This window comes from Canis lupus, chromosome 26, assembly GCF_003254725.2.
Source record: "Canis lupus dingo isolate Sandy chromosome 26, ASM325472v2, whole genome shotgun sequence".
NCBI lineage: Eukaryota > Metazoa > Chordata > Mammalia > Carnivora > Canidae > Canis > Canis lupus.
This window is the reverse complement of record NC_064268.1, coordinates 9,474,474-9,490,427: the sequence shown is the minus strand read 5'-3', so window position 1 is coordinate 9,490,427 and position 15,954 is coordinate 9,474,474. Positions and strand designations below refer to the sequence as shown.

Here is a 15,954-nt window from a genome sequence, read left to right as displayed (position 1 = left end):
AACATTTTTACTCCAGAAGAAATCCCTTAGTTACCCATTAAGCAGTTGCTCCCCATCTCAATCATCTACAGTTCCTGGCATCCACTAGTCTACTTTCTGTATCTATGAATTTGGCTACCCTATATACCTCCTACAAGTAGAATCGTACAATAGTTGTCATTTTGTGTATGGCTTCTTTCACTTAACATGTGTTCAAGGTTCTTGTATGTTGTAATATGTGCCAGAATGTCATTTGTTTTTAAGGTTGAAAATATTCTGTTGTATGAAGATACCACCTTGTGTTTATCCATTCATTTGTCAGTGGGCATTGGGGTTTTCCCACCTTTTGGCTAATTGTAAATAATGCTGCTGTGGATATTGATGTACAAATATCTGTTCACATCCCTGCTTTTTTTTAAGATTTATCTCTTAGAGAGCATTCATGTGCAGGTGGTGGTGAGGGGGAGAAAAGGAGAGGGAAGCAAACTCCCTGCTCAGCAGGGAGCCCGATATGGGGCTCAATATCAGGACCCTTGGATCATGACCTGAGTTGAAGACAGATGCTTAACTGAGCTACCCAGGCATCCCCAGATCCCTGCTTTCAGTTATTTGGGGTATATTTTCTGATGTGGTAATTGCTAGATCATATGGTAATTCTATTTAATTTTTTGAGGAACTGCCATACTATCTTGCACAGTAGCTGTGCCATTTTACATTTCCACTGGTAGTGCACAAGGATTCCAATTTTTCCTCCTTTTTTTTTTTTTTAAAGATTTTATTTATTTATTCACGAGAGACACAGAGAGACAGGCAGAGAGAGAAGCAGGCTCCATGCAGGGAGCCTGACCATGGGACTTGATCCTAGGATCATGCCCTGGGCCGAAGGTGACCCTAAACCGCTAAGCCACCCAGGCTGCCCGGGTTCCAATTTTTCCAATTGGAGAAGAATTTTCCAGTTTCCTGCCAATACTTGTGATTTTGTGTCTTTTTGATAACCACTGTAGTAGTGGGAATGAAGTGTTAGCTCATTGTGGTTTTGATTTGCATTTTTCCTGATGACTAGTGATGTTGATCATCTTTTCATGTGCTTATTGGCTAACTGTGATGTCCTGGGAAGAATGTCTATTCTAGTCTTTTGCCCTTTATTTTTTTTTGAAAGATTTTATTTATTTATTCATGAAGACAGAGAGAGAGGCAGAGGGAGAAGCAGGCTCCACGCAGGGAGCCCAACGTGGGACTCGATCCCCGGTCCCCAGGATCGCGGCCTGAGCCAAAGGCAGGCGCCAAACCGCTGAGCCACCCAGGGATCCCCTCTTTTGCCCATTTTTGAATTGGGTTGTATTTTTTTTTGTTGTTCTTGAATTATAGTTGCTTATGTATTCTGAAATTAACCCCTTGCCAGATATATGAAATGCACATATCCTCTCTCATTCTGAAAAGTGTTGTCTTTTCACTCTGATAATTCTCTTATAATCCATTGAACAAAAGTTTTTAATTTTTTTTTAATTTTTTATTTATGATAGTCGCACACACACACACACACACACACACAGAGAGAGAGAGAGAGAGAGAGAGAGGCAGAGACACAGGCAGAGGGAGAAGCAGGCTCCATGCACCGGGAGCCCGACGCGGGATTTGATCCTGGGTCTCCAGGATCGCGCCCTGGGCCAAAGGCAGGCGCCGGCGCCACCCAGGGATCCCAAAAGTTTTTAATTTTGATGAAGTCCTTTTTACTGCTCTTTTTTTTTAACGTCTGCACTTTGGTATCACAGTTAAGAAATTATTACCATATTCAAAGTCATGAAGACTTGTCTCCCATGTTTTCTTCTTAGAGTTCCATAGTTTTAGCTCTTAATTTGCATCTTTGATCCATTTTGAGTTAGTTTTTTTAAATTATTTTTTTATTTTTATTTTTTGAGTTTTTGTATACGTTATAAGTTGTAAGGGTTTAGCATATATGTGAGGGTTTATTTCTGGGCTCTCTATGCCATTGGATTTTATGTCTCTCCTTATGCCACTATCACACTGTTTCAATGACTGTAGCTTTGTAATAAGTTTGAGATTGAGAAGCCACATTTTGCTTTTGATTTATATGTGTCTTTAAATTTATAATAATTTTCCCTCCCTCTATGCTGTTTTTTTCTTTTTTCTTCTCCTGCCATTTATTTGTTGAAGATGCTTTCATTTGTTAGGCCAAATTTACCACATTAAAAAAAATATATTTATTTATTTATTCATGAGAGACACAGAGAAAGAGAGGCAGAGACACACAGGCAGAGGGAGAAGCAGGCTCCATGCAGGGAGCCCGACGTGGGACTCGATCCCAGGTCTCCAGGATCACACCCCAGGCTGAAGGCAATGCTAAACCACTGGGCCACCTGGGCTGCCCCATATTCTGGGTTTAATTGATTTGTAACCCATGGGATCAGTTAACCTATTCTCCCACACCATGTTTCCTGTAAACTAGTAGATCTTCATTAAATCTGGGCTTTGAATGTATCATATCAGAAGGTATTTTTTTTAATTTAAGGAAATTGTATAAAGCAAGCAGAATGATATATTGAACCCCTGAACACCTGTCACCTAGTTTCAGTGGTTAGCAACTCATGCCAGTCTTGTTTTCATTTATAACCTGAGCTATTTCCTCCTTCCTGCATTATTTTGAAGCAATGTAAACTATTAAAGTTTTCTTTATATATATATATATAAAATATTTAAGATTATTTATTTATTCATGAGAGAGAGAGACAGACAGAGACATAAGCAGAGGGAAGGGCAGGCTCCCTGTGGGGAGCCTGATGAGGGACTTGATCCCAGGTTCCTGGGATCACCACCTGAGCTGAAGGCAGATACTCAACCACTGAGTCACCCGGGTGCCCCTAAAATTTCATTATATTAATTTGGCATTTTTTAAAAAAGATTTTTATTTATTTATTCACGACACACACACACACACACACAGAGGCAGAGACAAAGGCAGAGGGAGAAGCAGGCTCCATGCAGGGAGCTTGAGGTGGGGCTCGATCGCGGAACTCCAGGATCTTGCCCTGGACTGAAGGTGGCGCTAAACCGCTGAGCCACCCAGGCTGCCCTAATTTGGTATTTTGAATCACACCTTATTAACTTCATATTCAATAACAATCGAAAGCATAGAATCCTGGATGTGGTGGTTTTGTTAAATCTGATCCATCTAATCATAAATATATTTAGGACTAGAATATGATTGTCACTTTTTAAAAAAATTTTATTTATTTATTTGACAGAGAGGGAGCACAAGCAGAGGGAGTGGGAGAGGAAGAAGCAGCTCCCTGCTGAGCAGGGAGCCCAATGGGGGCCTGATCCTAGGATCCCCGGATCATGACTTTAGCTGAACACTTAACTCACTGAGCCACCCAGGTGCTCCTAATCTTGGCTTTTTTGAAATTCAATTTTTGTTACTATAAGAAATATTAAGATGCTTTGTTCCAAAATGCTAAAGAAAAAAAAGTAAAGCATAATCTAAGTGGATCCCAAAAGAAAAAAAATGAATTTGGACTTGTAGCAAAGGTTTCAGAAAATGCTGCTATGATATACCAACATACCCCTTGGTTATCAGCTTCATGGTTTGGTCAGGGGAAATCTCTAGTCTCTCTGTTCTGTACCACTTTATAGTGCTGTGAGTCTTTTATTATTTTATCTGTAATGATTTGTTCTCCTAAGTAACCTGTATTGTCAAAACAGTTGTTCTTGATTAGTCCAAGATGTAATTGTATAATCAGCAAAAAAATAATGTTACTTCTGTAGAGGAGTCTTTAAATTATTTTAAATAGCTTTTTGGGGATGCCATATGAATTTAAAGGTACTTAATTGGTGGCGTTTGTTTAAGTCTTAACTGTGGCAACTCAGCAACCACTTAATTTAAGATAATCCTAAACAGGATTTTTAGCTGTTTGGCAGCCTTTGGTTACAGACTACAAATAATTAGAAAAACCCAATAAATTCAAATGATATTTGAAAAAAAATAAAAATTTGGCTAGGTTTAATTGTGAAGTTTATTCCTTGTGATGCAATTTCAGAGATGCAGTATATAACATAGAAATGAAAAACCTAAAAAAAAAAAAAAAAAAAAAAAAAAAAGAAATGAAAAGCCTAAAGAAAAAAAAAAGAAATGAAAAGCCTAGACTTTAGATCACCTGGTTAAAATACCATTTCTTCTGCTTATGATTTTTAGTCAAGATACTTAACTAAGGTTCAATTTCTTTTAAGGTTAGGGTTGAGAGATTTGACATAGTGCTTACCATAGTTATCTGGTTTGTAGTGCTATAAATGGTATTATTATTCCTATTCCTTGGACTTCAGGAATTTCTCTGTGCTGTGTGTGAGGCAAAGGATTACAGAATCAGAATGTTAGAAATGGATGGAATTTCAGAGATCCTTTGGTCTAAGACATTACTTTCTAGATGAGAGAGGGTGACTGAATTGGAGAGCAGACCAGCCCTATCCTTGGAGTTTTAAGATCAGTGCTATTTTACTGGGAATTGGCATCATTCATAATATGAAACTTTTTAGACCTGAATTGTACTTCTCTTTGAATTTGTGGCTTAATTTGAGTATTTTGATTATTTTATTAAAATGAGATTCCAGTACTCAGAGTAATTTCTTATGAAGAACATACTATTTTACTTTATTAATGTTTTTATTGTTTCATAAGGGGCCTAATTTTTTCCAGTGGAATAAGCCTTAGGTTGTATTATGTTCTATAAATTCACATGAGTCCACCAACTGAAAATAACTTGACAGCTGACTTTGATGTAATTCATTGTTTCAGAGTTGTAGGGGATTGGCAGGGAAAGGTACTTGTGATATAGATCCTAACAAAGGTACTTATTAGAAGTGAAAGTGCTTTGAATGAAGTAACTTATTTTCAAATTTTTTTTGCAGTTGTAAACTGCATTTTTAGAGACAAGGGAAAAATGTTGGGAGGTGACTTTGATGTCAGTCAATAATGTGTCATTTAAATCAGGAATAGAATTTATATTTTATTCCTAAGTAGCTTTCTGTGACAATGATAGGTTACTTTGGGAGTAAAGGTTATTATATTTAGTATTTGTTATTTTTTCTATAGGCTATTTTTATTTTTACTTCATTTATTTTGAACATGTTCACATTCTTTCCTCCTCCTTCCCTCCCATTACCCATACCTGTTCTGGGCCTCTGAGCCAGCCAAGTGCAGAGAGAACTATACTTAGGTAGCCTTTGTACTTAATATTAGATGAGACTTCCCCAAAGCTTTGCCTATGCTTTCTTTATTTGAATGGAATTATAAGATACTTTAAATTTGAAAACGTTTTTTAAGCTTGTTTAGTTTGTTGAACTTAATGAACATTTCATTTTTTTAGAGGTCGAAACAGCAAAGGACTGCCTCAATCCACGGTGAGTAATTTTAATGTTACTTGTTTGGAAAAATTGGTAACTAAAATGTGATTTCTGAACCATAGACCAAAGCTCTTCTTGGGCTTTATATCTCATATAACTTTCATACTTCAGTACTGCTTGGTATAAAATTATTAGTTATATGTGTTGTTTTTTGAGATGATACTTCATACAAAATGTAACATTTTCTGTAAATTGTATTTTTCATGCAAACAAGAAGTCATTTGTTGTATAAATGGCTAAAGGCAAATCTAAATGAATAACTCTCGAAAAAGATAAGAGGGAGGGCAGCCTGGGTGGCTCAAGGGGTTTGGCGCTGCCTTCAGCCCAGGGCGTGATCCTGGAGAACCGGGATCAAGTCCCAAGTCGGGCTTCCTGCATGGAGCCTGCTTCTCCCTTTGCCTGTGTCTCTGCCTCTCTCTTTCTCTCTCTCTCTCTCTGTCTCTCATGAATAAATAAATAAAATCTTTAAAAAAAGAAAAAGATAAGAGGAGCATCAGGACTGGAGTTTGCAGGGTTCTTTGGGGTTTTGATTTAGAATTACTTTTTAAAAATTTGTTTAATTTTTTTGTATTTAAAAGTTTTTTTTAAATACAATTAACATATAGTATGTTATTGGTTTCAGAGGTAGAGTTCAGTGATTCATCAGTCTTATATAACACCCAGTGCTCATTACATCATATGCCCTCCTTAATGTCCATCAACCAGTCTCTTATAGTTTGCCTCCCTCTCTGAGTTCATCTTGTTTTATTTTTTCCTCTCTTCCCCTATGATCCTCTGTTTTATTTCTTAAATTCCACATATGAATGAGATCATATGATAATTATCTTTCTCTGATGTTTCATTTAACATAATATTCTCTAATTCCATCCTTGTCATTACAAATGGCAGGATTTCATTTTTTGATGGCTGAGTAGTATTCCATTGTGTATATATACACCACATTTTTTCTTTTTTTTTTTTTTTAAGATTTTATTTATTTATTCATGAGAGACATACTGAGAGAGAGGCAGAGACACAGGCAGAGGGAGAAGCAGGCTCCATGCAGGGAGCCCGACGCAGGACTCGATCCCGGGTCTCCAGGATCACACCCTGGACCGAAGGCAGGCACTTAACTGCTGAGCCACCCAGGCTGCCCCACATTTTCTTTATCCACTCATCTGTTGTTGGACATCTGGGCTCTTTCCATAGTTTGGCTGTTGTGGACATTGTTGCTATAAACATCGGGGTGCAGGTGCCCCTTTGGATCACTACATTTGTATCTATGGGGTAAATACCCAGAAGTACAATTGCTGGGTTATAAGGTAGCTGTATTGTCAACGTTTTGAGGAACCTGCATACTGTTTTCCAGAGTGGCTGCACCAGCTTGCGTTCCCACCAGCAGTTTAAGAGGTTCCCCTTTCTCTACATCCTTGCCAGCATGTCATTTCCTGACTTAATTTTAGTTATTCTGACTGGTGTGAAATGGTATCTCATTGTGGTTTTGATTTGTATTTCCCTGATAATGAGCTTTTAATTCTATTTGTCTTCCTTGGAAAGGGCCTTCTGGTTTTGAATTTTAGAACTTTATCAGTGAGATTAAACTGAGCATGAAGGGCAGTTTCTTGTGATGAAAGAAATAAATGAGAAACTGTCACTGATTTTTGAGACTTTGGCATTATTGGACAGATACTTTATGTAAAATCAGAAGGACATATGTTTATATAGTATGTAATAAGCAGTGGTGTGGCTGATGAGACCTAAGAGCACTATCATTGATTCATATATGCTAAGAGAAGATAGTCAAGGGTCTTTGACAAAGGTGCATACTCCTTCACCTCATTTGTTGATTTGTGTATATTTAACCCTATTTAGTGTACAGGTCTTTGAGGTTTGATGCATACAGTTGTGTAACTACCACCATAGTCAAGATAAGGGACAGTTCTCTCACCTTGAAAAATCCCTTATTCTGCTTTTTAGTGATTTCTTCTTCCTCTGCTCTCCAACCTTTGATCTGTCCTGTTTCTCTGGTTTTGTCTTCCTCATATATGGAAGTTCACTTTTGCTTTTTTGTATCACATAGAGTCGAAATATTGTTATATGATATGACTCATTTCACTGTTGAAAACTTAAACTTCCATTCTCTAAGGAAATAAAAGATTGTAGTAAACCAAGTCTTTCTTTAATGCATATAAGGTATTATGAGCTTAACTTAACATTTTGTAACAAAATGTTAACTTTAATGTATATACAAGGATAAATGCTGATTGCTAATAATATTTTTTCTCAATATTCCAGATTTCTTTTGATGGAATCTATGCAAATATGAGGATGGTTCATATACTTACATCAGTCGTTGTAAGTTACCAGATTATTGGGGAGAAACTGACTTGGGAGCACATTACAGTCATTTCATGATGTTGAAATGTAGATGATTGATTCTTAAAGTAACATTTTTTAGGACACATTTAATCAGGATTATTTAGAAAAAGTGGAACTCCATCCAAACTATTGTGACTCACTATAAAAGCATTCTTGTTAACCATGCTATGTATGAGATAATAGTAGTACTTGATTGTCTTTCGTGCATTATTTTGTCACCTGATAAAATCAGAGTCAGAAATATTTAACTTCAGTATTTAAATTCATACTGCAAACTCTGCGCAGGGCCTCCTGGGGAGTTTTGAGAATTCAGTGTATTGTTAATGTTTTAAGATTTTTTATTCTGTCACTGAATACCTAATAATGCTGAATGAAGCCTGGTGAGCTATATAAAATGTAAAACTGAAAACAATTATCCCTTATGACTGGGTAGCACACTGTTTCTTCGATAAATTAATTGTATGTTTTTAGGGATCCAAATGTGAAGTACAAGTGAAAAACGGAGGCATATATGAAGGAGTTTTTAAAACATACAGTCCTAAGGTAATCTTTACTCTTTTCCTTTTTGTTGAATGTAAAACCCCATGGATCATCAACTGTATGTTTGTATGGCTTCCTGACACTGTCTTAGATTCTGATTTAGCAATTTATAGTTGTGAGATGGGTATGTTTGTCATTCATGTTCAATACTTTACCTTTAAGGTACTTCTTAAAACCACTTTTATTTTGCTCTTCAGTTTCATATACTGCTTATTTTATAGACTAGTTTGATACAAACTTATTCTATGTGCTTATTAAAATATCTTGACCTTTTCAAGGATTGTGGGCTAGAAGAGGGATTGAGTGGGTCATTATTTTCCTCTTTATTACCATGAATATACTTAAAACAGACTATGGTAGCAAGGACCAACTTTTAGAAGAGAGGATTTTTGAATGAAGGAATAGATAATTGGTCATATTTCTGAGAAAAAAGTATGATTATAAGATTCGCTTGAAATAGATTATTTTTGTCAAAGACATGTATATAAGAATAGTACCTTGATATGCTAAAGAAGCCCTGTCATATTTTATAAACGTTTTGAGTGTTTACTCATGCTTCTCATTTTAGTGTGATTTGGTACTTGATGCTGCACATGAGAAAAGTGTGGAATCCAGTTCGGGGCCAAAACGTGAAGAAATAATGGAGAGTATTTTGTTCAAGTGTTCAGACTTTGTTGTGGTACAGTTTAAAGATATGGACTCCAGTTATGCAAGAAGAGGTGAATTTTGACTTCCTAAATATGCTTCACGGTTTATACAATTTATTTATTTAAACAAGGACTGTATATTGATTAATTATACAGACCTTTTTTTCTTTTTTTAAGAAATGGGTTTTTTAAAGAATAACCTGATTAAGACAGATGGGAATTTTAATGCATTTTTGTTGGAAAATATCTAAAACTTCAAAGGAAGAGTCTTTGGTACTTTTAGTAGGATAATGAGAGTCTGTGTTCTATTAAAAAGGCTTGTAAAGGATTTTGTACAGTTTCATGGTCAGGAATGCTGCAGATTATACTCAACTGAAGTTTCTTGTTCCATTTGACTTGCAGTGCTTTAGTTTATAAATTTTTAGTTTTAAGATGCTTATTAAGTAATGTTTATCTAGTTTTATTATGCTTATAGTTCTGTAAATGTTTTATTTTTGTGACCTGGAAATAAAGCACAGGGTTAAGGGAGAAAGACAGAGAGCTGTGGATGGCAAGACAATTGTCTAATGAACATGAAAAAGGTAAAGAAGTAGAACATACATATTTAAAAAAAAAATTAGAGCATGGGACTGTGTTTTGAAAATCTAAAAGAGATGATATATTAAAATTTAGTCTGTTTCAAATGTCCATTGAGGAGGGAAATTAGGGAATTTTTATTACTCACTTGGAGAGGATACTCTGCAGTGCTGAGTGTTCAATAACACGTTGAAAGACTCTTCTGGGCAATTTCAAACTTGGTTCTAAAATTCTTAAATTTTTTTTTCCTGGTCAAGTTCATTTTTTTTAAAGATTATTTATTTATTCATGAGAGACACAGAGAGGCAGAGACAGAGAAGCAGGCTTCTCTCAGGGAGTCCAGTGTGGGACTAGATCCCCAGACCGAGATCACGCCCTGAGCCAAAAGCAGATGCTCAACCACTGAGCCACCCAGATGTCCCTGTGGTCAAGTTCTGTAGTCAATTCTATGAAATTTTTAACTCACCTCAGTTTTTGATTTTCATCATTCAATCAATAAACAGCTGTTTTTGTTGCTGGGTTAATTTTTCTACACTTTTATTTAGAAATACTAGGCACCAGAAAGTAAAGCCTTTCTCTTGGACCCTTAACCAGGTTCTCACCTCTAGTTTGTGTATTTCAGAAGCTAGCAGAGATAGGGTACTTTTAACTGCTTTGCTGTGCTGAAGAAAGCACTGTGTTCTGTTCTTGTACCTTCTTGTACCTTCTCAGATGTCTGTGTCTCTGATTCACAACTCTTTGTCTAAGAATCCTTCAGTGGCCCAAATAGGGAAACAAGTTTTTTTATCTGTTGCTGCCTTTAGAATTGATCTTGTTTATGGCCAGGCCCACAATGTTATATTTATGTTTATACTGTTGAAATATTTTACTGTTTTAAATATAAAAATTGACTTTATATAATCTGAAAAGGAAAACACAGTTTTAGTTGAATTTAGTATATAGTACTCTGGAAAAAGCCACAACAACAAAATGTTCCTTACTCTTGGGTATCAGGCCATTTAGCTAACAGCCATTCACAATAGACTTTGATTTTTGTTGTTAAGGTGAATTGGCATTTCCCAAATTTGGGAAGATAAATATTACTTGGAAATATTTATGCTATCCCATTCTTTGATCCTCTTTAAAGTAATATCTTTAAATTTTTTATTTTACTTTGTTTATTATTTTATTATGTCTTTATTTCTCAGGTAATTTGTGTTCATTGTAGAAAGCTAAGAAAATAAAGATCAGAGCGACAGCTTTGACAGTGTTCAGTATGCTCATAACAGGGATGGATATATTTTACTATATACATGAAAATATAGTTTTCTTGATGAGGACATCCTATAGTGGAGTAATTTATTTTATTTAAAGAATGTAAAACTAGAGGTTTAGTGAAGTAAACAATTCTGTCCAGTATCCTGAAAATAACATTAAGTCATATGTTTAGGATTTCAGGTCTCTTAAGCCAGATTTTTAATACTATCCTGGCATAAGTTGCCCTCTATAAGTATATTTTGGAGATGCTATAGGCATAGAGAAAACTTTTTTAGAGCAATTAATTGGCGTGGTTCATTAATTACAAAAATTAAGACACAATTCAGTAATTTGGTAAAGTGAGGAAATAAACCCAGTGCCCACTAACCCCCAAATCATGTTCTTAAACACTGTACTATTTAACATAAATTATGTGGTCTAATTTGTTGTTTAGCTGTGTCAGAATAAATCTGCATTTACCTTAAAGGATTTCCCCACAAATAAAGCCAAAAGTAAACAAAATTACTGTACAATATAAATATGCAGATTATTATATTGTCCAAGATTCTTTTCTTTTTGAAATCTTTGGCTTTATTTTTGTGGAAACTTTTATTTTTATTTTTTTAAAGATTTTATTTATTTATTCATGAGAGACAGAGACACAGAGAGAGAGAGAGAGGCAGAGATACAGGCAGAGGGAGAAGCAGGCTCCACGCAGGGAGCCCGACGTGGGCCTCGATCCGGGGTCTCCAGGATCACGCCCTGGGCTGAAGGCGGCGCTAAACCGCTGAGCCACCCGGGCTGCCCTTGTGGAAACTTTTAAAAGTTAGATTAGTATGGCTTTTAACTTCTTAACGCTGACTTTCTTGATTTTAATAAGTTTTTCTTTTCAATTTTAATAGGTTTTTAAAGTTGTCATATTCATACACATATGAAAGTGAATAAGAAGCCTAGAAAGAATTGATCTCTTTTTATGATATGGTGAATAAGTTTCATTTGATCTCTTGAATGCTGTATATGTTACCAGATTGATATGTGGGCAAAATAAAAATTAATTCTACATTCTCTAAGCTGTGGGTTCCTTTTGCATACCCATGATTAGACCATCAGGTTATAACTGGGAAATGAGTGTGTTTTATCCTTTATCTGAATTTCATTGTAGACAGAGTTGTGACGCTCTTGTTTTCCCCTCTTCATTTTGCCGTCTGGTTTTTAGGGCATTCAGCTGCTTTTGTCTCTGCTTATTTTCTACCTTGGAGTTGGTGTATTATCTCTACTCACTTTTTGTTTGATTTCCTGTTTCTTTCCAGTGTTTCTTTGTCATCTGTTTTTCTCCTTCACTCACGTTCTGCTCTTTCCATTGCTCCTTTATTATTATTTTGCTCTTTCATACCTCAACTCAACTACATTTTAGTTCTGTGGCTACTTTCTTATTTCATTCTCCTAACTTCTGCTTCTTTCTACTACTTTATTTCCTTTGCAGTGTTCTCAGTCCAGAGAACAGGGGTCAGCAAACTTAAGGCCTGTGAGTCAGATCCACTCATTGGTAAATCAAGTTTTATTGTAATACAATATGCCTGTTTATTTATGTATTGTCTTTGGCTACTTTCATGCTACAGCAATAGAGTTGAGTAGTTGTAATAGAGACTATATGGCTTGCAAAGCCAAACAGTATTTTCTGATCCTTTACAGAAAAACATTGCCAGCTTTTGTCCTAGATCTTTCTTCCTACTGCGTTTGGGGTGTTAGGGCTGATCAAAAACACAGACTGTACTGTTTTTGGTGAAATTTCATAGAACATACTTTGTCTCTAACTCACACTTTGACTCTAATATTGTGTAATTTCATCTGTTCCTTGTGACCATTGAAATTGGATTTAGTTTGAAGAGTCACTTTTCTTTCCAGCTCTTTTGTCAGAATAACTGAAAAATCACATATGAGAAAACTAGTTATTGGGAATGATCTCCATCATCAACTATCTGCCCCCCCCCCCCTTTATCTTTCCCTTGCCATCTCTTTCCTTGGTTTTAGTAGATGGGGTGTTTAACTTCCTGTTGAATCCCAACTTTTCCCATCATGCCCTTGACTCCTCTGTTCTACCATTCCTTTTTCTTTTTTTTTAAAGATTTTATTTATTTATTCATGATAGTCACAGAGAGAGAGAGAGAGGCAGAGACATAGGCAGAGGGAGAAGCAGGCTCCATGCAGGGAGCTCAACGTGGGATTCGATCCTGGGTCTCCAGGATTGCGCCCTGGGCCAAAGGCAGGTGCTAAACCGCTGCGCCACCCAGGGATCCCTGTTCTACCATTCCTGGGCTCTTGCTCTTTTATGTCACCTGTTTCCAGACTCCAGCTCTTCCTCTCCAGTTACTCTTCCCTCAAGTCCTTCTCCTTTTTATCCTGAACTCTTCTACTTAGTAGCCCATCTTCCTTTCTTTTCTTTTTTCTTTTTTTTTTAAAGATTTTTATTTTATTTATTCATGAGAGACCCAGGCAGAGACACAGGCAGAGGGAAAAGCAGGCTCCATGCAGGAAGCCCAATATGGGACTCGATCCTGGGACCAGGATCACACCCTGAGCCAAAGGCAGACACTCAACTGCTGAGCCAGCTAGGTGTCCCTGTCTTCCTTTCTTATCTAAACTTCTTAACTCTTATTTTCTACTGACTCCTCATTGCAACATATCTACCTTCTATGTTTACTAATGGGAAACATCTGTGGGTACCAGTAACTTCTCATTGCTAGGTCCTTTGTAGTCTTTTTCAGACTTTACACTGGTTTTTTTTTTTTTTAAGATTTTATTTATTTATTTATTTATTTATTTATTTATTTATTTATTTATTATTATTTATTTATTATTTATTTATTCATGAAAGACACAGAGGGGAGAGACACAGGCAGAGGGAGAAGCAGGCTCCATGCAAGGAGCCCGATGTGGGACTCAATCCTGGGACCCCAGGATCACGCCCTGGGCCAAAGGCAGGCACTAAACCGCTGAGCCACCCATGGATTCCCTACACTGGCTTTTGACACTGAAGTGCAACTCCCTCAGAAGCTGCACCTCTGTTTTTCATGTGTTTTATTCATCATTCCTTCTCTGCCCATTCTTGGGCTTCATTTTTGTTAAAGTGCTTTAAAGATTTTATTTATTTATTCATAAGAGACAGAGAGAGAGAAGCAGAGACACAGGCAGAGGGAGAAGCAGGCATCATACAGAGAGCCTGACCGTGGGACTCGATCCAGGGTCTCCAGGATCACACCCTGGGCTGCAGGCGGCGCTAAACCGCTGCGCCACCGGGGCTGCCCTGTTAAAGTGCTCTTAAATGTGTTTGTGTTCCCCATGTTTCTTTGCCCACTGATCTTACTGCTTATCAGTCATTTTATACTCTGTTAATTTAAGCCATCACATGTAAGCCCACTCCCAGCATCTTTTGTTTTACCTTTATACCATGTTGTATTAGAATTAGATGTTTCTGTCTCCCCTATTATACTTTGAGTTCCTTGTGTGTGGAACTGTATTATTATTATTTTTTAATCCTTAGAGCCTAGTATAGTGTTTTCCCACATAGGACAGGCACAATGTGAATGTCTTTTGAAGAAATGAAATTAGGACCTTCACATATTTTTTTAAAACTATTATTTTATGCAAAGAGTGAGAAAACTAGAATACAGCCAGCCAACAAATACTGAGCTCTGGAATGTGTTCATTGCTGTGCTTGTTGCTATAGACAGTACAGAGAAATTCAAGACTTAATCTATTTTGGCTCCCTTTTGAGAACTTAGTGAAACTATATCCTCACCCTAGAAAAAACATGCACACAGATTTTTACGTTTAATTTTGTAATGTTCACCGTTCCCTAGGGAGTTCATGTACTCTGTGTTAAGAAGGTCTGCTCCAGGCATTTTCACATTTGGAAATACCAAGGCACGTGAAGGAATTCAAGAAAAATGGAATGTTAAAAATGGTGACATTGAATTCCAAATAAAGTTTAGAAACATGAAGAATTATTGTAGTAGTTGTAGGAATTTGGGGGTGATTGTGTGATTAGAGGGTAGAGAGAAAGTCATACAGATTATTTTATTCAGGTGTGATACTATTCTGTCCTTATGTGACTGCCTTGTAGGTCTGATAGGGCACAGTCCTATGAATAACAGAGGTCTCTTCTTCTTTTTTTAAAAAGATTTATTTAATTAATTAGAGAGAGAGAGAGAAAATGAGCATGAGTGGGAGGAGGGGCAGAGGGAGAGGGAGAAACACTCTCTGCTGATGAGGGACCCTGATGCGAGGCCAATCTCAGGACCCTGAGATCACAACCTGATACAAGGGCAGCTACTTAACCGACTGAGCCACCTAGGTATGCTGAGAATGATCTCTTCTGAAGGGCATGTTGTTAGGAAGGCCATGTCAGTCATAGCTAAGGAAGAAACAGTATTAGCAGTCTATGACCTGGAAAACCTTGAATTTTGAGGAGTCTAAATATGTTCTAAATTCATTTATGAGTGGTCTTGTAGTAGGGTGAGCAGACCATAAGCCTTGCAACTGAAGAGGCACATTCTTGAAGCTAGTAGTACAGGCAGTAAGCTCTATAGATGGGCAAGCAGTGCTATTGTTGGACAGGTAAGCAGTTGTAAAACTGGACAAGTGCTCATGATTGACAGCCTGCTCTTTGACAGGAGAGAGGATAGGCACTGGTGGTGGATAGGCAGGTGGGGTGATGGATAAGCAGGTGGTCTCAGCTAGGGGATATCCAGGGAGCTATAGAGGAAAGCCCTGTTAGGAGGTTGGCTTGGGCCTGTGGGCTTTGGGCTAATTTTCTAGTGAGACAGCTGAGTAACTCAGTGTTCTAATACTCTTCTCTTAAAACTGAACCATTAGAAAGTTGACTGCCTCAGCTTTGCTGTGGGCTAGTAAGAGAAAGGGTGTGTGTCCATGCTGAGGCCAAGTAGTTAAATGGAAACTAACATTTACTGAGGCCAGTAGGGAGGTGGTTCAGAGATTACTGAGATTTAAAAAAAATAAACAGGTATAGTAGAACAAGTGACAAAACATTAAACAGAATAGTTTGAGGTATGCCATAGAGGGGAAGTATTGCATGTTTATTAAAATATGATCTCTGATTTGTTGAAATTGTGTTACTTTATATGTTTTTAGAGCATATAAAATCATCTGTATTCATTATGCCAAGATCAAAACAATTCTTCAC

At 37.0% G+C, this 15,954-nt stretch overlaps 1 protein-coding gene across 11 annotated transcripts in view; it reads left to right on the top strand.

The window, feature by feature from the left end:
- ATXN2 (ataxin 2) overlaps window positions 1-15,954 on the top strand; it is a 115,220-nt gene that overhangs the window by 29,675 nt on the left and 69,591 nt on the right. For all 11 annotated transcript variants that reach the window (XM_025473966.3, XM_025473962.3, XM_025473963.3 and 8 more), the window contains 4 exons: window positions 5,358-5,391; window positions 7,669-7,728; window positions 8,224-8,295; window positions 8,861-9,011. In XM_025473966.3, the coding sequence (XP_025329751.1) occupies window positions 7,696-7,728; window positions 8,224-8,295; window positions 8,861-9,011 (256 nt within the window). In that variant the 5' untranslated portion in view covers window positions 5,358-5,391; window positions 7,669-7,695. The remainder of the gene's footprint in view (window positions 1-5,357; window positions 5,392-7,668; window positions 7,729-8,223; window positions 8,296-8,860; window positions 9,012-15,954) is intronic.